General features: G+C 45.7%; 1 protein-coding gene, 1 long non-coding RNA gene and 1 pseudogene across 3 annotated transcripts; 1 reads left to right on the forward strand and 2 right to left on the reverse strand.

Moving 5' to 3' along the window:
- The first annotated feature begins 3916 nt into the window (after positions 1-3916).
- LOC136532462 (uncharacterized) lies at positions 3917-7505 on the forward strand. 2 transcript variants are annotated; one of them, XR_010778243.1, is made up of 3 exons: positions 3917-4034; positions 4597-5915; positions 6197-6921. It is a non-coding gene; the product is annotated as an uncharacterized lncRNA (long non-coding RNA). The 2 variants fall into 2 exon arrangements; XR_010778242.1 differs by adding an exon at positions 7262-7505 and having other exon boundaries at positions 3920-5915; positions 6197-7148.
- Positions 7506-9509: 2004 nt separating this feature from the next.
- Positions 9510-11357, reverse strand: LOC136532463 (thioredoxin H-type-like). The gene is made up of 3 exons (XM_066525056.1): positions 11175-11357; positions 9964-10086; positions 9510-9875 (listed from the first exon to the last, which is right to left on the reverse strand). The coding sequence occupies exons 1-3, from the start codon at positions 11355-11357 to the stop codon at positions 9732-9734; spliced, it is 450 nt and encodes a 149-aa protein (XP_066381153.1). The 3' UTR covers positions 9510-9731.
- Positions 11358-17740: 6383 nt separating this feature from the next.
- LOC136532459 (thioredoxin H-type-like) lies at positions 17741-24473 on the reverse strand (annotated as a pseudogene).
- Positions 24474-24741: the final 268 nt, after the last annotated feature.

Genomic DNA, 24741 nt, shown 5'->3' on the forward strand with positions numbered 1-24741 from the left:
ATCAACTTATAAAAGGTCTAAAACGCTCAGTGCTATGCAGTAAGGAGAGATCCTAAGGCAGAGCTCTTGTTGTGTTGCCATGAGACTGATAACCAGCTTTTTTTTTAGATAATGGAGGAGACTGATAACCAGTAGGTTATACAAATTCTTTGCAGTTGCATCTGCACATATATATTTATGACATATGAGTGCGTCGTGTATGTATTTGCCCACACGATGTGGTGTGCAGAGCTGCAGGTGCATATAGAGATGAAGACACGCGTTCTGCCTTGAAGCATGACCTGGGGACGTTTTGTTAGAAAGCCTGTTATCAATCCTTCTCACAACTCCATTTACAAGCACTGAACCCGTACGATCTGATACAATATGGGAGGAATTAGAGTGAGGGATATGCAACAAGCACGGAGTCAGCAGATCAGACTAGCTAGGCTGAAGGTACATGGAACTATGGAAGCTTAGATGGAATATCTTGGAGGGAAGAGAATAAACAGTAGAGAAGCAGCCGAGAGAAGACGACGAAGGTGGAAGAGGAGAAGGGCATCGATGCCCTTCCACCGAGGAGAAGGGCATCGAGGAGAAGGGCAATCGATGTAGACAGGATTGATGTTCCACCTACTCCATTTACGCGGACATGATTTAAGCTCGCAACACCATCAGAGAAGGGCATCGATTTGATGTTCTGTGTTTTTGTCTGATGGCATTGCGAGATTAAATTGACACCTCCACCAATGGCCACTGCTCTGACAAAAAACGATGGGCCGCTGCCAAGTCCAGGCATCCAGCCCTGCATTTCCTTGGCCCATAGTGGATGCAGCCCACAAGAAAACTCTGACAATCCTCCCTCCTCAGAATTCGGCATTACGCCCAAGCCGATAGAAATGTAACCACCCCGAATCCCATATTCCCATGTGGATGCAGCTCGAACAAGGCCAACCACTTGGTCCGGAGCTAACCTGCAGTTGCCGTCGTGTTTGGTTTGCGTCGCCGTATGATCCGGAATGATCCGATCCAAAAACCAAAGCTAGCCGTGCCGTTTGGTTTGCCTTATTGTACGGATCCATTCGTCACCGACTAATCTATGTGCAAGTTATTTCCTGTGACCATCTAGCTCCTCAGAAAGAAATCAGCGGACGACCACGTTCTCCGTATGTCCGATCCTAGTCAAGATGAACCCACCGGGATCAACTCATTCCTCATGATATGGTTCCTGAACCAAACACGCTGGGTTCATAGCAGCCCAAAAGAAAAACCGTCTGAAAGTCCGAGGATCTTTAGTAGCATACCGAACCAGCAGCCTTCGCACCAAGGGAGGACCGCCCTGTCCCTTTCCTTTTTTTTCATTCAGCCTACTTATTAGCTTTGTTTCGTCAGTTTAAGGCAAAGTCCATGACGAAGATCTTTCTATTTGTTATAGGGGATAGGATCCATCTACTCTCTCTCTCTCTCCCTCTATTTTCTTTAATGCAATTTAGAGAGAAAGTGCATTGCGAACTAAAAAAAGATATTATGGAAATGGTTAAAAAAAAGATACATACTCCCTCCCACTAGTATAGAAAACTTAATGGAGGCAGACAAAAACGATTAATGGGGACGGGCAACGCAACCGCTTCCAATCAAAGGCCTCGGTAAATCGCGAACTTCCGAGATGGTTGATATACCTGCCCTCGGTTAATCAATAAAAAAAACCAAAAAAAAATCCAGAGAGCACGTCGATGAGGCCCTTGAGCCCATTGACAAGCCCACCGAGCCCTTCCGTGCGTGCGTCATCGCCGCTCGTCGAATCCGCCTCGACAGTGCCTGATCCGCCACGCCCGAGCCGGATCCGCCGCTCCCGAGCATGAGCTCGCCGTGTTCGCCGCCGACGAAGCCACAGAGCTAGATCCGCGCTGCCACCGAGTGAAGGAGGGAGTTTGAGCCCGCGCCACCGTGCCGAGGGAGGGAGGAAGCTAGGTCCGGCTGCAGCCTCCGAGGGTGGGGACCGCACCACCGTGGATTTGGGCCGCTGACGCAGGTGGGGGCCGGCTTGCCCTGGATCTGCTCCGCGGGAGAGAGTTCACTGACCACCTTCTCTGCCCTGGATCCATGGCGGCCAGGGCACAGCAGCTTGGCTTCACCACGAGGGAGGGACCTGCGATGGAGAGGGGGGACCTGCGAGGGAGAGAAGAGAGATTGAGAGAGGAGAAGTGCGGCTGAGGGAGGGTGCGCTGACGACCTACGAGGGTGGGACCGAAAGGGACCTGCGAGGGAGATAAGAGAGACTAAGAGAGGTGAAGTGCGGCTGAGCTAGGGAGAAGTGAGGGAGAGGTGAAACCCTAACCGGGTATATATAAGCCAGGAGGATTGGATACGGGTTTTGCTAGGCTTGGAGCTAGGCCAGGATTTTCCCAGGCGGGCCTTATAGTGTGCCCGCCTCCGAAAATCAATTTACGGAGGCGGGCACCTTAAGACGACCGCCTTCGAAAATAGAACATATTTGGAGACGGTTGCTTTAAAACAACCGCCTCCGTAAATACATTTTCAGAGACGGGTATTTTCTGACCATCTCTGTAAATAAAAACAACCGCCTCCATTAATCGCCGGACATTAACCGAGACGGTTGGGTTTTGTGACCGCCTCGGTTAATGTTTGGACAGTGCCTCACAAATCATTATTGTAGTAGTGTCGGTAAAAAAAACACAATTCTAGCTTTGAACCTGTACACGGCACATGTCCAGATTCAAAGCTAGAATTGTGTTTTTTTAGGGAGGGGGGGGGGGGAGGGGCGGAGGGAGTAGAGAACTAGAGATCAAGGCGGAAAGCCCAGTGCTTATTGATCAAAGAAGCGATAGGGGCCTTCTTAAGAAGAGTTGCTTTGATGAAGAGAGTGTAGCCATGATGGCAAGTCAAGGTGGGGCCCATGTTGGCGTGATGACGAGAGAAAGGAAATGACCTTGAACAATAGCTGTCTGTAGCACACCCTGCAATGACTTCGACCAGCGGACCAGCCTATTTAAAGTGTAAATTCGTTGTGGCCAGCTCGCGAGGCCAGCATGTCCACAGTAGTAAACGAGATGGTGGCCGTTCGATGCCTGGTGGGTGGCCGTGATCGCGTTGATCAGCAGCTGGATCAGAGCTCGGTCAGCTGGTATGTGCCCTCTTTTTGTTGTCGATTCAGGATTGGCTGAAGGAGCCAATGTGGGCCTGTGAAGCCTGGGACAGAAGGCTGCTGTCGGACACCCATTGGCGAAGGAGCCTGTGGGTCCTGCCACAGTCTCAGCGCGTCGCAGTCCAGTTTCCCGCACCGAAGATATCTAGCTAACCCGTCTCTCAAGCTCCTGCTTTTTTCTCCGCTCCGTCTCCTCTCCCTCCGGTCCCTCCCTCGAGCTAGATACCTAGCGCCGCCGTCCGATCCCCGGCAATCTCTCCCTCTCTTTCCTGACGCGGCGGCACACCGGCGCGGGCGCGGGGCGAGGACGCGCCCTGCGACACGGGTGCGGGCCGACCAGGGCTGAGGGCGCCCACCGGCGCAACGCGTAGATGGGCCCCGACGGTGGGTGCGAGCGCGGCGCACCGGCATGGGTGCGGGCCGGGGTGAGCACGCTCCCCGGCGTGGCGGTGCGGCGAGGGAGGGTCCCGTCGGTGGGCGCGGCGTCCGGCGTGCACTTCAGCGACTCCGCGACCGGGATCCGCCACGCAAGCCACGACGGCATGGATAAAGACGCCGCACACGCCTCTGTTCTTTCTCACCTTCCGTCCTACCGGCTGCGCGAGGTGAGTCGCCCTGGCCTATCCTGATCCTCGCTTTTTCTTCCTTTAATTTTCTTCCTTTTTTCCGTCCATGGATTGCTGCCTTCCTGATGGCCTGCCTCTCCGCGCGGCTCACCGCGCGTGGTTTCTAGGTGCTGAACGAGGTTGAAGGGGGGGGGGGGGGGGGGGGGGCGCTAGATCTGTGGTGTGGAGGAGCTGCAGTAGACCTGCGCCAGGCCTGCGGAGGAGCTTTGCCGGACCTGCAGCGGAGCTGCGCCCGACCCCTCATGTTGTCTGCATTTGCGCCGGTATGGTTCTTCGACAGTGGCAGTGTTACATTTGGTAGCTCATGATGAGATTGCCGTTCTATAGAGCCTGACATTTTGATGAATTTTCCTTTTTTTTGGCCTTGTTTTTCTTGCCTTGTTCTCTTAGTAAAGCTGACGAAGTTTCCTGGTTTAGCTGAGTTGTTTGGCTTGCTTTGTTCGCTTGGGTCCCATATAACTGAAGCTTTTAGTTCATTCATACAGAGAAAAGAGAATTAAGATGCTGGTGCTCGATTTTCAACATTATGAATGTACGTGATATCTACAAAAATTAGTAAAATTAGGTGGAAGTTTATAGCTTAGCTGTACATGTTTCCCAGATTTATAATCCGACCGTGACTGAAATAGCTGAAATGAAAAGATTAAGTTTGTCAGTTGCTTCTGCTGGTTAGGTACTCTAAATTGGGTTCAAGTTAATTTTTGTTTGTTGCAGTGGGGAATAGTTACATTGGATGGATTTGGTTATTTTTATGCCAATCATTTTTATTCTGAGCTTCTGTAGGTAAATTTACCACTAAGCTTATGAATAGTGGCTTAATTGCAGAGTTGCACACAGTGACAAAAATATAGTCCTTTCACATGGGTGCAGGCCAGGAAGACATGAATACACAATAAGGTAAATGTCATTTCCTTACTTCTTTCAATTTCTAATTTCTATACGACTTTAGAGAAAAAACATTAATACTCAGGGTTGATGGTCTGGTTGGCATGAAGAAAAAAAAGAAACTTTAGAACATTGCTCATGTAGTGTCAAAACCTGAAATAGTTTTTTACATTGGCTATTTGGCTTCTTTGTTTTGCTGAGAAATGTGATATATCATATTAAGCAGTACATTGGCTTCTTTAGAGCTGCAAGCCTCGGGGTTCGGCCAAAAGGTACACACTTGCTCAAAAAAATACTTACACCATCCACTCTAAATTTATGATTGGTGTCACCAACATTTGGTCCAGTCATTATGACTCTATGATGTTTCTGGGTATGACTACTCTGAAATTTCAATGAATCGAGCTCGCTTTCTATTTCTGAATGGAGTTGGCCATGCGGTTGCTTCTATTTCCATCTGATCAGATTTGGTCAACACTAATTTTGAATAATTATGCCACTATATGTATTTGCAGATAAGATGATCATTGTTAATTATTGGCTTCTTGATTAGTGCATATACTTAGATGATTCTAACCAGCATAGACCTGGAGACATGGGTTTTGATTATTTTGATAATTCCTCTTTTTTCTGCAAGATTTGTTGTTTCATAGTTTTCTCATATAATCTGTTTGACAATCATCATCATTTACTAAGAACATGTTGCTCTTTGATATAAGTAGTGAGACATAATGGTGAAAAAGATCTGAAATGTACATATGATGTAATCCTTTGTTTCTTGACCTATGAGATTGATTCCCCAGCCATGTTGCTTTAGCAAAGTTGTTGCTCACCTTATGCTTCGGATCTATGGCTACTTCCTACTGAAAGCGCAATGATGATAGCTTTGATGTTTCAGTTCCCCAATGGCATCTAGGCTTGGTCTGTGACTTGATGCCATCTATAATATTTATTTTATACTATTGTTTGTGCCATTGTTAGCTTACTCCTAGATTAGCTACATCTTCTGGTTTACTGTGTACAGAGGACCTGCATTTCATATGAAGGTTTATCAGTTGTTTTATTTTCTTTATGTAGCCTGACATGTCTGGTATCTTCTCTGAGCTTCAAGAGTAATTATCAGTATGCAGTGTAGCTAGCTTTTTCGGCCACTACTGCTTATTTGATAATAAGTCTCCATTTGCAGGTACCTGTATTTGAGCAAATTAGTGAAAATCAGTGGGGCATCAGGTGCCATTGCTCACCTTATACTTGATCAGGTCTGCATTTTTCCTTCCCCCCTTTGCAACCCCAATGACAGATTTATAGCCATGAACTTTGCTTCCATGTCCTGCAATTTATTTGTGTCTATAACTGTTGCTTCAGTGGGACATCAACTGTTGTATTTTTATGGCAACATCTTGGTATTAAATTTGAGTGTCCCCTTCCACGATAGCATTGCATCACAATGGAGTTCAAACATTGGCTTCTTGTAGCAGATTTCCTTGACCAAGCCATTGTTATAGCTTTCCTCAGTTGTTGACCAAACTGTGTATTGCAGCTCCACGTGAACATCTTTGGACGAGGTGCATACCATGTCTCAAGATTGGCAATATACTGGCTAGAGAATCCTATGACAAGGAAACAAAAGAATTTTCTGGAAATTTGGCAAACACAAAAAACTATCGATCACGCTGCACTAAATTCCCCTGAAAACGAAAAAATGGTGAAAATTGATGACTACAACGCCGCACATGTTTCTGAACTCAAAGAAGACCTTTTTGCTCTACCTCATGGTCCATGTTGTTTGAAGATGAGGCGACTAAACTGAAGAACAACATAAAGGCAAAAGATGCAGCACTCCGTGGCTCCCTGACCTTCTTTGATTCGGTCTGTCAGGAAAGTTCGACCGCCGTTCCACTGCTTACTGTCGCTGAAAACCACGTCAGAAAATCACTTCTGTTGCCAGCAAGCCAGATGCCTGCATCGATTCTCTGCGGGCTATCACAGTCCTTAGTGAACCTCCGTGGTGAGCTGTTGTCTCTTCTTGAATATCCAGTCTTGGACAGCGCCATGCTTCCCAAACTAAAGCAGACTTCGGCCAAGAGAACAGATGCCCCAGCGACTGTTGAATAGTGTTGCCATTCCGTAGCCAACTATGTATTTTCTTCTCTTTTGTTACTATTCCCCTGGAGAAATGGCTGCATGCCAAGCAACCATGTACGTGTGTCCGTGCAACTGCTATCTTTCAGTGTTCTGAACTATGCAAGTCTGTTCTTCAGACTACAGCTATGAGTATTTTATTTCCTATGAACGATGCCTTATCTGTGTGTTTCAAAAACAAGAAAAAAAAATCCACCGTTGTGTACATGCTTTCTATAACACGCGTTATTCCATTTGCCAGATAGAACTACGGCCATCACTCAGCGCGCATGGGCGCGCGCAAATCACTAGTCCAATACCCTACGCCATGCTTGATGGCTTGGCCTGTGGCTTTGTTGACCAGTGCAAAGGTCTGACAACCGTTCAGAGAGTCGCTGGAGAATGGCTGATAAGCTGGATTCCCTCCTTGCTTTACCTACTTCTTTTTTTTTCAGTGACTGCTACTGATTCCTTTATTTCCCAGAGGAATGAATGCACCAGGGAGCTCCAAGCCTCCAGCAGTTGATATATCCCTCTGATGATCATACGGACAATAGAGAAAATTCCCTCACAACAGCAATCTGTACTCCCTATAGTAAACTTGAAACAATAAGCATCTGGCCAGTTTTGCCCATGTAACTGCAGCAACTCGAACATATGTAGCAGGAGCTGATCGATAATAGTTTTGCTGAGGGCCATTAAGTGCAGCATCTTTGAAAAATGGCAGGATAATTGCAGTTAGCAGAACTTTCAATGCAAATAAAGTAAGCCACATGATGGTGCTACTCTGAAACTTTGGCTTCTTTACGACCAAAGCTCTTATTCATGGCTTTTCTTTCTATCAACTCAAGTTGAAGAATCAATCCAGTGAGCACTAGCCAAAACAAAAGTGCATTGGTATTATCATCTGACCTTCTTTTTTAGAAAAAAAAGAGCATCATGAAAATTGGTTCTGGGCATTGGGTTCTCCCGTGATGCACAAGTAAGCTCATGAAGGACTTCACTGTTCTGCATATGAGTTAGAATAGATAATTGGTACTTGTTTGTTATTACCAGTTCCACTGAAAACTTGACCTGATATTCGTGTGGCATTTAAGCACACTTGTGCTGCCTTGGATCTCATTGTTGGCTCACAATGTATCCATGGAGCTACCACATCCTGTAGAGCACTTAATTCCAGAACAGCCATTTCAGCTTGCAAGGAAGTCAGGTTACTAAACTTGAACTCGGATGCTGCCACACTGCATATTACTGGAGTATAGTTGTATCTTTGTGTGATACTAGTATACCCTTGGGCCTAAGCTGCACTTTCACTTCATACCAGGAACTTAAATCTGCAAATTGTTTGGCAATGAAATGTCCAATTAGCCAGATGCTTGAGCACACTTGTAAGATGTGATAGACCACAAAGCTTTATTTGAATGATCAGTCAGCAGTCACGATCTCCGTATGCTCCGCTAGAGTACAGGAAACAGAATAGTACAAGTCACCTCGCCAGGGAGGTGAAAATGGTAGTACTCTTTGCAAGCACCATGATCTGGATGTTCAGAGCACCCAATATTCACTGACATCACCACAATGCATTCCAGTTCCAGGTATTCTGCAGTTCCAGCATGGGAGCACTGCGCACCTGATACTTCCTAGGCCTGGAGGTGGCCTTCAAGGCTGAACCTGAACTCAAATAACAACTAATAGAGTCCTCATCAATCATGTTGAGATGGCCATGGCGTTGGGCGCAAAGCAAACCCATCACTATGCTTCGTAGGTAGGTCGCAGGTGCAGAGGCCATAGCTGCTAACCAACTCTCAGCACCGGGCACAACACAACCACAAGTCCACAACACCAGCATACTCTCAGTTTCTCATTGGTCGATTCCACTGAAGGTTGTTCTATGGGCATGAGTTGCCAGAGACATTTTGCAGCATATCCAAACCAGTACAATGGTTGCAGGAAGACATTAGAACCAGGCCGCATTTCCTCGAACAGATGTTGTAAGCAGAATTGCGATATGCTTTTCAAGGCTGGGTAGAAAATTGGCATCAAGTCTTGTATGCTCGACTCATGGATGCGAATGCGGTAATCACATCACATCCGACACTGAAAATGCTTTTCGTGTCCACCGCAGGTTCAGTTGAGTCTATGCTTCACTAAAGATAGCTTCGAAGTATAGAGAGCTGCAACCTGCAAACGCCAGCGTGTACACAGGAGATCAAAATGTTTCAGCACCACTAATACTCCGCTCCATCTGAATTTTAGCCATGGTACTAGATCTCTACAGATCTCCTTTCCTTGATCTTTCTGCTAGCATTTCATTTGGCAGTGGCCATGGGCAATGCAGCCAAAATGAAAAATGAGAACAGAACTAGAGACATCAAACAAAAGACGGGGATAGATTTCCATGACATCGGCAGTGTCAAAGAAAAAAAGAATTGTTGAGATTGTGCAGATCAACGTGATCACTTCATCGTAAACATTACTTTAACATAAACGCAGAAATTTATAAAATTTATATACAAACTTTGCAAGAATTAGTTGATTAGTTAATTTTCACAGAAAAAACACATGAAACAAAATCTCAGTTTCAGACAGGGCTTATACAGAATTTGCCCACTAGTTTCATTGTAAATGTATATCCATAAGATCATTCATGACAGGAAATCACTGTCACCATAACCTATTGCAGGGGGTGAGCAGCGTTGCCATCACCATGTGGCTCATTACTCCAACAGAAATGAAGCCAGACATCCAAATTCCAATTCCAGTCACAATCACAACTCACAACAAGTATCCATAGTTAAGGTATTCAGATTCACACGTGAGCCAACAGATCGCCTCCGGCTAGAACGAACATATATCTACTGGTTCACAGTCGCCCACAAATGACAAAACCAAACTGATAAGGACAACATTTACAGCCATGCGCTGGCCCTTATTGACGACGACAGACTATCTCCTTAGGCAGACGCAGACGCGGTATGCTTCTGGATCAGGGCCAGGAGCTCGTCCTTCCTGGCACCGACGATGGTCTCGACCGTCTCCCCGTTCTTGATGAAGTGGAAGGTCGGCATCGCATCGATCTTGTAGGCTGCGGTAACTTCCTGTGGAACAAGGGGACCAGCATCAGTACACAGTAATGGAGGAGGCCAAGGGAAGTGGCGAATCGCTGTCGGGACACCGTGCTCTCACCTTCAGTTCGTCCACGTCCACCTTCAGGAAGACGGCCTGAGTGAACTTCTTGGCGTGTTCAACAAACAGTGGAGCGATGGCGCGGCAAGGACCGCACCAGGAGGCAGTGAAGTCAATGACCACCTGAAAGGTTGCACAAGTTGACAAAGCACCATGTTAGAGGCTGTAGATTTGTTATATATTATACTGTAGGAGTATATTCCTAAGGTCGAGTGTAACGCAGGTCAACTGTAACATCAGAAGAAAACAACAAGAACAACAACTCAATTATGGTTGAATTATACAGCATGGGCACATACAGTATGTAGCATTGGAAACCCTCACCAGCCATGTCCAATTTCAACATGACTTCCTAGCAGATCTCAACTGCAGCCGTTGAATTCTTCCCCCAATTCCAAATTACTCCCCTTGAGTGTACAAAATTTCAACATGACATCAACAGAGGACATCTGTAACTGCTAGGCTTTCCCCCAAATTTTAAACGAGCTCCCTAAGTGTTCCAAATTTCAACATGACATCATGGGTTCATAACATCTGTAACTGCTAAGTTTCCCCCAAATTTTAAATGACTTCCTATGATAGCTAAGTTTATTCATCTACTACTTCGTAAATTAAGTGGAAATACAGAACTCCAAACAGAACAACCGCCAGCTCAAATCAGTGAGACAAAATTACCGCAAGGCTCATATGGGTTTCCGGTTCAATATATAGAGATCAGCCGTAGGCAAAATAATTTAAATCACGCCTATGACTACTAATATATAAATAACCACCAGAGATTCAGCTACAAATTGGGGATCGATTCGAAAAGCATGTGCAATAAATTCGTTGCATCCCCATATCACCACTCCACCAATAAATCTGCGCACACCGTGGCCATCCAATCCTCTTAGGATACATCAATCAACAGCATCCCCTGGATTGTACGGAGTATTTGCCAAAATCGGCAACGACCAACCAAAATCTTCCCCACTACACGCGCCACACCCTATAAATCGCCCGAACGCGAGCATCTCAGATGCGATTCCGAACAAATTTGAACACGGGGGGCGACCCGCATACAAGGAAACCAAAGACGAATCGAGTAAAACCTAGCCGTTAGCGCGCGCGACGAATCACCTCAACAGCTTTCCTCCAAACAAAAACACGGGGGAAATTACAAGGAGACGACAGATGAGGATCGGGGAAGACGAGGCGCGGGGGGCGCGTACCAGCTTGCCGGCCTCCTTGGCCTTGGCCATCTGGGCGTCGAACTCCTCCTTGGTGTGGCACGCGATCACGACTCCCTCCTCGGACGCCATTTCTGTCTTCTTCCTCCTCGTTGGGATCGAAAGCTTCTGTGGATTAAGGTTTCTATCGAGGGCTGGATTGCAAGATTTCGTTGGTGGCCTCATCCGGGGCGCGTGCACGCAGCATTTATAGGCGCAGCGACTGGGATGGAAAATGACCGAAAAGCCCTGGCGGGTCCACATTGCGGGGCGCGTGCGCGGGGCTACGCACGCGGCACGTCACCGCGCTCGTCGGCCGGCTGCCGTGAGTTTCAGGAGTCGGGACGGTTGTGCTTGTCGACGGCCGCCGTGGTGCAAAATACTCCGTATGTGCGACAAGAAAAAATCGTGTTCCTACATTCCACAAACGAGCCGGTCAACGTATTTGAAACTTGACCATTATTATCTTTTTGATTGTTTTAAAAATGGTTATTTTTTAGCAAATACGGTTATAATTTTCTTTTTAAAATGTTATAAATTGCCACAACTCATGCGATTTGGGGCTGCTATCCAACTACTGTGGTTGCAACGACGGCCAAATAGTCAGTTTGATCGGCTGCTACTTCACAGCCTAGCTACTACAGCCAGCAAGAAGAGGCTCATGCAGATGCAGCCGATTTTGAGCGTTTCAAATTCAAAAAGAATAGCAAGAATATAGAATAATTCCAAGATTACAATCACTATACATAGCAACACAGGAACAGCAAGGTGTTATTCCATGATTACAATCCCATTGCACTTTAGCATTCTCATAAATTCATATTGAATTGGACTCTTCCACTTGCTGCCATGGGGACATGCAGCATGTTCGCTCGTTGGTTTCAGCCAGCCCAAACCAGCCAGCCAACAGTGTTTTCCTCTCACAACAAACCAGCACCAGCCAGCCCAAACCAGCTTAGAAACCAACCAGCGAACATGCCGATGATCTCAAAATTTGCATTTCCTTCGAGAGTTAATCTCAAGAGTATTCAAAATATCCTTGTTAGTAAAACATATGACTATATGAATTACCAGTATGTATATGTAGCCTATTAGACTACTACAAACTCCCTTTGTCCACACAGTAATAAAACTATTGAGATTTGTGCAAGCTAAAATAGTTTAATTTTGATCAAATTTATAGTGAATAGTATTAACATTTATGCCTCCAACTTAGATTTACTATGAAAATATATTTCATAATTAGTTTAATGGTACTTGTTTTGTATCATAAATGTTACTCCCTTCATTCCAAATTGTAAATTGTTTAGCTTTTCTAGGTATGTAGATTTTTTTGTTACGTATCTAAAGATATATTATGTTTAGATACATTTTTTGCGAGAAATTATGTCTAGATACATATAAAAACTATGTCCGAGAAAGACTTAAAATTTGGAATGAAAGAAGTATTATTTTTTTATATAGCACTAGGAGTGGTCAAATATTTTAATCGCTTGGCTCTTTGAAAAATAAAAACTAGGGGTGCCTCTGCTAGGGCGTCCAGCAATCCCGTTAATAATATTATGATATGAATATATGAGGCAACTAACGTCCGGATACCCGGCTTCAGTGGCGTGTCCGGATGCACCTAATCCACGTAACGTTTTGATTCCGACCGCGCCTTGTCCTCCCGCCGCGCCCTACGGGACCACCTATCCGATACGAATAGAACGAGCGCGCCCCTGCGTCTGAAAACGAGCGCGCCCCCGCGTGCGGCCCGTCCATCGCTGCGCTGTCGTCGCCTCGTCGCGTCGCCATCCCCCCGCCGTGCCGCCATCCCCTCCCGTTGCCCTCCACGCTCCATCCCCACCGTGCTCCATCACCTTTTAACACGGAGCCATCCAAGATGCAAACATCAGAAGTATTACTTGTTTGCAACATTAGAATAAGTCATCAGAACAAGGCGTTTGCAACAACAGAATAAAGCTACTGCAATGTGAGATGCAAGATCAGAAAAAAGAGACTAATGCAACAAATAAATATTACTTATTGCAACATCAGAACAAGGCTATTGCAACAACAGAACAAAGCGCAATGCGAGAAAGCAACATCAAGAAAAAGACTAATGCAACAAAGAAATATTACTTGTTGCAACATTAGAACAAGGCTACTGCAATGAGAGATGCAACATCAGAAAAAAAAGACTAATGCAACAAAGAAATATTACTTGTTGCAACAGCAACAGAAGCCTACTGCAACAGAGCTCGCCGGAACCCTAGCCACCGCCGCGTCCCTCAGATCCAGAGGAGGAGGTGGAGTTGGAGGAAGAGGAGGAGGGCTCAGATTCAGAGAAGAACCGACCTACCTCGTTGGAGCCACCACCGTCGTCCTCGTCTTCGGTGGAAGGAGCAGAAGCCATGTCGCTGGGGCCACGGGGTACCAATGGAGTCGCGAGAGGGAGGGAGGGAGCGCCGGCGGGTGGACGGGGCGACAACGACTGGGCGCGGTGTTCGTCCCGGTTGTGGGAGTGAGCGAGGAGAGGAACGACTGCGAGAGTGAGCGAGGAGAGGATAAGGATGAGTGCGGGAGACAGCGTCTGATAGACGGCGTGCGGTAGGGGCGGGTCGGTTCGGCGTGGCTTTGGGTGCGTCCGTTCCTGTCCGGACGATCGTCATAGGCCCTGTTCGTTTCGCTGAAAAACAAGCCGAAATACTGTTCCGACTGATTTGTTGTGAGAGAAAACACTCTTCCGGCTGAAAAAATAAGCTGAAAAGTACGGATTATAAGAGAAGCGAACAGGGTCATATATCATTATCGTGTGAATATATCATCCTTAATTTGTACTGCATCTTTATATATGGGTCTTTGATATGTATTTAGTTGAAATCTAAGTTCAAGTTGTATAAGTATTATATCTTCTTATTGTATCATTTCTGTGACATAGCGAATTCATATTTGGTTTTCATCTTTTGATCTTACTAGATGATAGCCCGCGCGTTGGGCCGAGAATTTTGTATCACTATACATGATCACATAGGAAGAAATATTCCTTTCATTTGTTTTAACACTTTTAGCTTGAGATATTAATGGAAAACAATGATCCATCTTTAGTAAAGCTTGATCGAATACATATCTTGATGAACAAAATCCATGTATGTATCTTTTTCTTGTGCCGTAGCCCCAGGGCCGGCCAAAGTAGTTGCAACTACTTCACAGCCTAGCTACTGCAGCCAGCAAGAAGAGGCTCATGCAGATGCAGCAGATTTTGAGCATTTCAAATTCAAAAAGAATAGCAAGAATATAGAATAATTCCAAGATTACAATCACTATACATAGCAACACAGGAACAGCAAGGTGTTATTCCATGATTACAATCCCATTGCACTTTAGCATTCTCATAAATTCATATTGAATTGGACTCTTCCACTTGTTGCCATCGGGACATGATCTCCAAATTTACATTTCCTTCGAGAGTTAATCTCAAGAGTATTCAAAATATCCTTCTTAGTAAAACATATGACTATATGAATTACCAGTATGTATATGTAGCCTATTAGACTACTACAAACTCCCTTTGTCCACACAGTAATAAAACTATTGAGATTTGTGCAAGCTAAAATAGTTTAATTTGGAATGAAAGAAGTATTATTTTTTTATATAGCACTAGGAGTGGTCAAATATTTAATCGCTTGGCTCTTTGAAAATAAAAACTACATTCTTTTGTGTACGGAGGGAGTAATTAGGAAGATTAATGCCCTGTTTGTTTGGCTGATAAACAACAACCGAAAGTATTATTGGCTGATTTGTTGTGAGAGAAAGATACTGTTTGTTGACTGAAAAAGTACGACTTATAAGCAAAGCGAACATGACGTAAATTGTGTGAAAACCGAACAAGGAAATTACGTCGATTGCATTCCTCAAACTTGCTGATCGGCAGCCTGAGTGTCTCGTTCCCGTGGCCTTGTGGCCAGTACTCCGACTCCGGTGTGCCAGACTGCCAGTCCCATTGCCATCCGTGTGTCCGTTCGAGCGTCCAAGGCCGCGGCGATCAGCGAGGGTGACTTCTGTTGCAGTGTCGCGAGCGTGCACGCGTCAGGGAACTGAAGCGATGCGACGGATCACGGATGGAGTGAGCCAGGGGAGGCCCAGGACAGGGCAGCAGAGTTCGCGCGAATGTTTCAAGTTTCCTGCTTGGGCTCTCGTCGGCTTTGGGCACTGGGAAGGCCATATTTGCTAATGGCCTATTGGGGGTTGCATACCTGGGTTTGGGCCTCTCCCTGGACTGGGCCCAAAGCAGTCGCACCCGGTGCACCTCCCCAGAGACGGGCCTGGTTGTGGCTTGCCATCCGGTTCCATTTGTTCCAATTTCTTCATGAGCCCACTAGGCCTAGCGCCCACAAATCACTCCAAGCCAACACTAGCAAGGCCCACGAGTTTAAGAATAGATCTACTGGCTAGCGTTGTCATTGGTGAATGGTGATTAGAGTCTATGAAATTGGTGGCCGGATCTTTGCGCCAAAAAAAAAAGAGAACTTGATGGCTAGATCCATATGAATTTATTATGAGAATTTTTAGGCTTCATACTTTTTTCCCCTAACGAGGTCTCTCATAGGGGGTGACGTGGTGGGGTGCCTTTGCTAGGGGCGTCCAGCAATCCCGTTAATAATATTATGATATGAATATATGAGGCAACTAACGTCCGGATACCCGCCTTCAGTGGTGCGTCCGGACGCACCTAATCCACGTAACGTTCTGATTCTGATCGCGGCTTGTCCTCCCGCCGCGCCCTAACGGGACCACCTATCCGATACGAATAGAACGAGCGCGCCCCTGCGTCTGAAAACGAGCGCGCCCCCCACGTGCGGCCCGTCCACCGCTGCGCTGTCGTGCCTCGTCGCGTCGCCATCCCCCCACCGTGCCGCCATCCCCTGCACGCCCGTTGCCCTCCACGCCCTATCCCCACCGTGCTCCATCACTTTTGCAACACGGAGCAATGCGAGATGCAAACATCAGAAGTATTACTTGTTTGCAACATTAGAACAAGTCTACTTGCAACATCAGAACAAGGCGTTTGCAACAACAGAATAAAGCTACTGCAATGTGAGATGCAAGATCAGGAAAAAGAGACTAATGCAACAAAGAAAATATTACTTGTTGCAACATCAAAACAAGGCTATTGCAACAACAGAACAAAGGCAATGCGAGAAAGCAACATCAGAAAAAGACTAATGCAACAAAAAAATATCGCTGTTGCAACATTAGAACAAGGCTACTGCAATGCGAGATGCCAACATCAGAAACAAAAAAATAGACTAATGGAACAAAAAAATATTACTTGTTGCAACAACAACACAAGGCTATTGCAATAGAGCTCACCGGAACTCTAGCCACCGCCGCGTCCCTCAGATCCAGAGGAGGAGGAGGGCTCAGATTCAGAGAAGAACCGACCTACCTCGTTGGAGCCACCACCGTCATCCTCGTCTCCGGTGGGAGGAGCAGGAGCCGTGTCGCTGGGGCCACGGGGTACCAATGGAGTCGCGGGAGGGAGGGAAGGAGCACTGGCGGGTGGACGGGGCGGCAGCGACTGAGCACGGCGTCCGTCCCGGTTGCGGGAGTGAGCGAGGAGAGGAACGGCTGTGAGAGTGAGCAAGGAGAGGATAAGGATGAGTGCGGGAGACAGCGTCTGATAGACGGCGTGCGGTAGGGGCGGGTCTGTTCGGCGCGGCGCGGCTTTGGGTGCGTCCGTTCCTGTCCAGACGATCGTCATATATCATTATCGTGTGAATATATCATCCTTAATTTGTACTGCATCTTTATATATGGGTCCTTTGATATGTATTTAGTTGAAATCTAAGTTCAAGTTGTATAAGGATTATATCTTCTTATTGTATCATTTCTGTGACATAGCGAATTCATATTTGGCTTTCATCTTTTGATCTTACTGGATGATAGCCCGCGCGTTGGTCTGGGAATTTTATAGCACTATACATGATCACATAGGAAGAAATATTCCTTTCATTTTTTAACACTTTTAGCTTGAGATATTAATGGAAAAACAATGATCCATCTTTAGTAAAGCTTGATCGAATACATATCTTGATGAACAAAATCCATGTATGTATCTTTTTCTTGAGTCTACAAAATCCATGTATCTGTAATTTTGGTAAGGTTTGAGACGACGATCATTCGTTGACAGGAAATCACTGTCACCATATTGCTTAGTAGCTTATGTGCAGGGAAAGGGATGATGAGCCTGGGACAAATAAAAGATACAAGCTTAGCGCTGTCATCGTCATGTATTTCATTCTTCATTCAGTCAAACTCGAAGAGAAATGAAGGCAGACATCCAGATTATTGCATCCCCAGTCACAAGTATATCCATACATATTGTATTCATCAGATCGATAAACCGGTCCAGCACGGGAGCCAACATATCGACTCCGAGCTGAACATAGTACACAATTACTACTTAATCAGATAGACCAAACTGCTGATCGATAATGGCGATGCCTACTGCTAAGTGCTAGCACGCACGCCATTTATTTGTTGGCCCTTATTGACGACGACTGGTGATGCTATTGCCAGTAGTACTATCTCCTTAGGGCGGACGCCGAGGCAGGAGCTAGCGCCGACGACGTAGTACTTCTTGATGGTGTCCTCGAGCTTCTCCGGATCGGCACCAACAAAGCTCTCGAGCGTCCCACCGTTCCTGATGAAGAAGAAGGTCGGGTAGCTATGGATGTTGTGTTAGGATCGAATGAGTATATCTGTGTGTAACCGTAGATCCGGATGGACATCTCTTTTAAGGTTTCTCTACTCGTCCTTGGACAGTAGCACCGCAGCAGCGTAGGACGCCGGTACCGCGGCGTTGTAGGCGTCGTGGTGGCGATGCCGCGAAGTCTAGTGGCGACCGTGGTGACCCTGCAGAGGCGACGGCGGTGGTGGGGTATCCCGTCGCTGGCAGCACGCTTTAGATCAGTTTAGATTACTGTGGGTGGGATGGCGGCTGCTTCCGTTGAACCTCGTAGTGCGAGCCGTGATCCCAACCTCTCTCTTATATGTGCTGTGCGACAGGGGCCCACCAACCATATTAGGGTTGGGCTCCCCCGATAAGGGAGCAGAGACAAGGGTCCAATAGGCCGTTGGCCCTATTGTGGAGATCCAACTACACATTCTCTCCCATTGATCTCACTACCATATTTCAATTTTCATTTACTTTTGTTCATTCCATTACATATTAGCGCATAGAGCATGTCTCCTAGTCACGGTCCACTTGACCGGTAGACGTAACAGCTACAACACACTACTCTACTTCTGAAATACCGATACTATTCTTTGGCCTTCTTTGTCTAAAATTTACGGTTTCCCTTAAACCCATTGCTAGGCTACATGTTCTCTGAACACCATATTCTTGAACATATTGGGTGGTAAGCCTTTGTAAGCGGATCCACAAGCATTTTCTGTACTTATATGCTCAAGACTTATGACTTGATCCAGACTTTATCTTTCACAACATAATACTCTATGTCATGTGTTTGGCAAGTACCACTTGACTTATGCTGTGAGTATACTGTACTGTGCTGATTTATCGCAAGTATCACTTAAGTGGTCTCTAAAATGTCGTCAACCACCTTTAAATCGGGTATGAACTTCTTTAGTCAGTCACCTGCCCCGTTGCCTCATATCACGCTACAAAACTGTCATATATTGTGGGACGATGTAGTGACGGTTGCATTTGAGCTTTTCCATGAAATAGCTCTCCTTTTCCGAGAGTGAATACATCCCATCATGGATTTTCTATCATCTCTCGCATAATCAGAATCTGAATTTCCCACTATGTGGAGTGAATCAGATCTTCTATACGTCATCATGGCCTTTCGTTCTTGCAAATAATGCAAGACTTTCTTTACTAATTTTATTGTTCTGTTCCAGAATTGCTCTGGAATCTGCCAAGTAACCCGGTAACAAATGTCAAGTCAGGGCGCGTACATACTTGAGCATTTGTAAGCTTTCGATAGAGAGCATATGTAACCACTTTCATTTGATTGAGCTCATATTAGTTAGTAGGCGCATTGAAATTTTCCATATCTATCGCCCTTGACTATAGGAGCAAGTGAAGGACTACATTTGTGCATACTGAATTTCTTTAAGATTCTTTCTATGTATGTCTTTTGTGACAGTCCTAATACCCTTTACTTTTATCTCGGTGAATCTCGATCCTAGAATAAACAAAGGTTCACCAAGATCTTTCATATCAAATTTGAGGGACAAAAACTTCTTTGTTTTCCAGTAGTAGACTGACATTACTACTAGCAGTAAATATCATCCACATATAGGACAAGGAAGATGACTTCCCATTCTTAAACTTTGTATAGACACAATTGTCCTCTATATTTCTTTAAAACCCTAAATTCTTTATTTGCTGATCAAACTTCAAGTACCACTGTCTTGAGCTTATTTAATCCATAAATGGATTTCTTTAGGCGGCATCCCATTCATTCTTTTCCTTCCATGACAAAACATTTCGTTGTGCCATGTAAACATTTCCTCTAAGTCCCCATTGAGGAATGCCGTATTTACATCCATCTGTGTAATTATAAATCGTAATGTGCCACTAATGCCATTATGATTCTGAAGAAATCTTTACATGAGACCGGAGAAAAGGTCTCATTGTAATTAATCCATTCTCTTTGCATAAAGCCTTTTGCACAAGTCGCGCTTATATCTCTATATTCTCTTAAGAGTCAAGTTTTGTCTTGTAGTCCATTTACAGCCTACTATTTTTGCTCTTTTAGGAATTATTTCTAAGTCCCCAAATTTTATTGGCATTTCATTGATTTATTCATCTTCCATGGCCTCAAGCCATTTGATGAATGATTACTTTCATGGCTTATTCAAATGAGGTGGTATCATCCTCCATTTGAAATTCCTTAGTGTTGTACATTCATAATCAGCAGGAATAGCTGATTTACTAACTCTTTGAGACCTTCTAGGGCCTCCACATTTGGCACATCTTCGGTTTGAGACTGTTGTTGCTCCCCTTCATGTGTGACAATAGGTCTATAGGATCCTAAAGAACAGGTTCCTCATCGCATTCATTATTGCCACATGTGGGATAACAACAGGTGCTGGCACCACAGTATCTAGCACTATCGGTGCAAACGACAGTATATAGTGAGAAAATTGGCTCATGAATCATTGAGTGGGCGCATACACCCGCTTCACTTCAAGGTTAATTTCTCGAGCTACCATGCTCTCCCTCATTTTTTATCCTCTAGGAAAACAGTGTGTCTTGTTTCCACCAAACTTGGATGTTTCTCTGGACAGAGACGAGAAACGAAAAACTTTTGACTTTTTGGGTAGCCAATGAAATGGCAACTTATTGTTTTGGATCTAGCTTCCCCAATGTTTGGGTAAAATGCTTTAGCCTCAGCAGGCTATCCCACACACACGCAAGTGTTAGTGAGGGTACTCTTCCTATCCACAACTCATTACGGTGTTTTGGGCACCGACCTTACTTGGTACTCTTTAAGATATGAAGGTGGTTTTTAACACCTCCATTCATATGCTCAACTGTAAGTGGAGTAACTTATCATACTGCGTTACCATATCCGTTATTTTACGATTACGTCTTTCAACTACTCCTTTCTGCTGAGATTCGCCTCGCGCTTTATAGAATAGGGCTACTTTGTCATTCTTCTGTAAGAACCTTGCATAAGGTCCAGGAACTTTAACCATACAGGGTTATGTCGACCAGTAGTACTATACCCCCACGGTCAGACCTGACTATCTTAATCTTTAAATGTGTTGGATTTCAACTTTTGCCTTAAATATCTATATTATTCAATGCCTCTGTTCTTTCTTTGAATGGATAATGTGCCATAATGGGAGTAATCACTGTGAATGTTATGAACGAATCTTAACCATCCACACTCTTTACAGGAAACTGACCCACAGAGTTGTGTGAATATCTATAAAATTCCTGCGCTTCATTTGGCATCTTTCTTAATCTTCTTTATATACTTCTCTTTATGCATTCTGCATTATGCTAAATCTGAGAGCTCTAATGGAGGAGAATATATTTTAACAAGTATTTCTATCTCTCCTCGAAATATGGCCTGAACGATAGTGCCATAATTTCGACGACGCATCGTGAGCTCTCTTATGCCCTATTCTAGATAACATTCTGCACTAGCTGCTTTATCAGCTGGGTAGCATAGTCTTTGAAGAGACAGTGAATGACTCTTTATTCTATCGAGGTAATCGGTGACCGTGTCCACACTCTGGGATTGAGCCCATAATTACAGGTTCAATCGTGTTCTTTATCATAGCCAAACATTTCTTGTTGGTAGCGAGTCACTTCCTATGCTCATAGTCATAGGACATCTTTTGGGATTAAAATCCCCTCTTTAGTTGCCCAAGTGGCATCATTCTCATTTGGTCCCCTCACGGTGCCACATGATCAGGTGGAACACGGTGAGTGACTACCCAGTCCACCTTAGACAAGATGACAACCAGGTCCAAAACTTTTTTTAGCATAAAAATAAACACCATTTGCATGCTTGATTCCAACGTTGGTCAAAATCAAAAACGTACAACATATTATTACACATAATTCTATATCACCGTTGGGACAGAAATAGAATTTGCATAAAACATTAACTTTCATAACTGTTCTTACACACTACTTCTACATCACCGTTGGACATAAATAGAATTAATGCATAAATCATTAAAATTTCATTGTCTTACAACTAATTTTACATCACCGTTGGAAAAAAGAAAATTAGCAAATCATTAAATTTCATCTGTTCTTAAAGAACTTTTTACATCTCACCGGGGTGAGATAAATTAATGCATAAATCATTAAAATTAACAACTTTTCTTATACACTAATTCTACATCACCATTGGGCAGAAGTAAAATTAATGCATAAATCATTAAAATTATGATATTATTATTAACAACGTTGGTCAGAAAATAACACATCATAATCATGTCAATCTCTTTTTTCTCCAATTAAATACCACATTGGTTCAAAATAATTGGAGAATCAATATTTTCTTTAGCAGCAGAAAAACTCTTTTTCTCCAATTAAATATCACATTGATTCAAAATAACTGGAGAATAAACAACTTCTTTAGCAGCGGAAAAACTTTCACTCAATATCTTGAATTTTACCCACAGGGAAAAATTACTTTTTCTATTTTTTTTTTGAGCCAATTTGCATTTTCAATTTTCCAGGAAAAAGAAAAAAGCGAAACGGGCTCATTCTTTACTCTCGGCCCAAACCGACAAAAAGCAACCTGGGCCTGGGCTGGCAAAGTGCCGCGGCGCGCTCGCCCGCCTGGGCCAAACGGCGGTCCAATCAACTGGCGCCGTTGGATCAGATCCGATGGTTGCTCAAGGTTCTCGGGCGAACAAAAACAGTGATCGGCGCCGCTCTCCTGAAACCCTATCTCATTCTCCCCTCCCTTTCTCTCTCTTCGCCTCGTTCTTTTTCTCAGCGCAGCGAGCACCGAGCGTCGAACCGAGAGCGAGCAAGGCGATGGAGCGACCACGGTGCCGTCGCCGACCCCCTCGCCGGCGCGCGTGCTCCCCAACGGGTGAGCACGCCGCCGTCGAGCGGCCTGGCGACGGCGCCCCCTCGGCCGAGTCCGGCGAGCAGCTGCCCCTGGCTCAGCTCTTCTTCTCTCGCACCGGCGAAGGGCCATCCCGACGCACGGCGAGGTAGGTCCATTCTTTTTCTCCCTTCTCCAATTTGGATTTCTCTTCTCTTATCCGAACCTGAGGTGGGGATTAGGGTTTAGATCTAGGGTTTAGGGTTCCTTTTCTAATTCGATTCGACCGATTCGGTTTTTCTCTTCTTTGATTTCTTTTTTTGGGAGTTCATTTGAATCAAGATCTAGGGTTAGGGTTCGGGTTCCGACCCCTGTTCTTCTTCTTTAGTTTTCCTTTCTTTCTTCTCGGATTCAACCGATTAGGGATGGGGATTCGTTCTAGGGTTAGGGTTTCACTTTTCAATTGATTTCTTTTCTTTTCGAATTTAGGGTTCGGCTCTGTTCATCTTAAGGCCGAAACCTTTTTTTTCCTCCTTTCTTTAACCCTTCCTATTCTTTTTCCCTGAGTTGTTTGCGCGGGTTAGGTTCTTGAGATCCTTTCCCCTTTCTCTTCTCTGATCCTAACACGGAATGTTCTTCTCTTATTTTCTTGCCGTGCGCCGGTGAGGACGGCGGTTGTGGCACTTTCCCCCGCGTCGGTGGCGGTGGTTACCGGTAGATAGTGACGTCCACCATCCCTGTCTCACTTTCTCTTTGCTTTTACCCGGTTAGGGTTAGGGTTACACAGTGGCAACCTGGCTCTGATAACAATGTTAGGATCGAATGAGTACCTCTGTGTGTAACCATAGATCCGGGTAGACCTCTCCTTTATGGTTCTCTACTCGCCCTTGGACAGTAGCACCGCAACAGTGTAGGATGTCGGTACCGTGGTGTTGTAGGTGTCGTGGTGGCGATGCCGCGAAGTCCAGTGGCGACCATGGTGACCCTGCAGAGGCGACGGTGGTGGTGGGGCATCCCGTCGCTGGCAGCACGCTTTAGATCGGTTTAGGTTTACTATGGGTGGGATGGCGGCTGCTCCGTTGAACCTCGTAGTGCGAGCCGTGATCTCCACCTCTCTTTTATATGTGCTATGTGACAGGGGCCCCAACCATATTAGGGTTAGGCTCCCCCGATTAGAGAGGCCCAATAGGCCATTGGCCTTATTAGTGAAGATCAACTAACATGCTGTACTTCTTAGCAACTTCCTGTACGTGTAGTGTAGAACAAGGAAACACAGCATGATCAGTACGACGGCGTAAGACGAAGTCGTTGGGTTGGGGTTGAAATCAAATACAAGATTGGGTGAATCGATCGCCTATGTGTAGGGATTCTTCAGGACACGTACTGCGCTCGCTCACCTCCAGTTCCTCAGTATTAACCTTGAGGAAGACAGCGGCAGGGTACTTCTTGGCGTACTCCACGTACACCGGTGCTACTCTGGCAACCATGGCACCAGGAGGTCATGAAGTCGATGATCACCTGAGGGGCAGGTACGGTAAAAGAAACAGGTTGACAAATTAAGCTCAAAATGTTAGAGGCTGTAGAATTGTTGCAGGTGCAAAACGTCGACGCAGATCAGCTGTGCCATCACAGGAACAAGATGGTGATCGATCAGGGCCGCCCGCGTACGTACCAGCTTGCCGGCCTCGTAGGCCTTGGCCATCTGGGCGTCGAACTCATCCTTGGTGTGGCACGCGATCACCGCCCCCTCTGCGGCCGCCATTCCTCTTCCTCTCTAGGATCGAAAGCTAGCTTCTGATGCTGACCAAGGTTCCTCTAGGGCCGGGGCTGCCTCGCAGAGATTGCGTTGGTGGTGGCGGTGGCTTCATCTGGGGCGCGTGCCTTGCGGCTTTTATAGGCGCAGCGACTGGGAGGTGGGAGGTGGGAGGTGGGAGCCGGGAGGGGCGCGAGTGCGTGTCGGCCAGTTGGGTCGCGTCGGGGTCGGGGGAGCTTTGCCGGCCGGCGCCCCGCGTCCCCGGCCCTGTGTTTGT

This window comes from Miscanthus floridulus, unplaced genomic scaffold (assembly GCF_019320115.1).
Source record: "Miscanthus floridulus cultivar M001 unplaced genomic scaffold, ASM1932011v1 fs_626_4_5, whole genome shotgun sequence".
In the NCBI taxonomy this organism is placed as follows: domain Eukaryota; kingdom Viridiplantae; phylum Streptophyta; class Magnoliopsida; order Poales; family Poaceae; genus Miscanthus; species Miscanthus floridulus.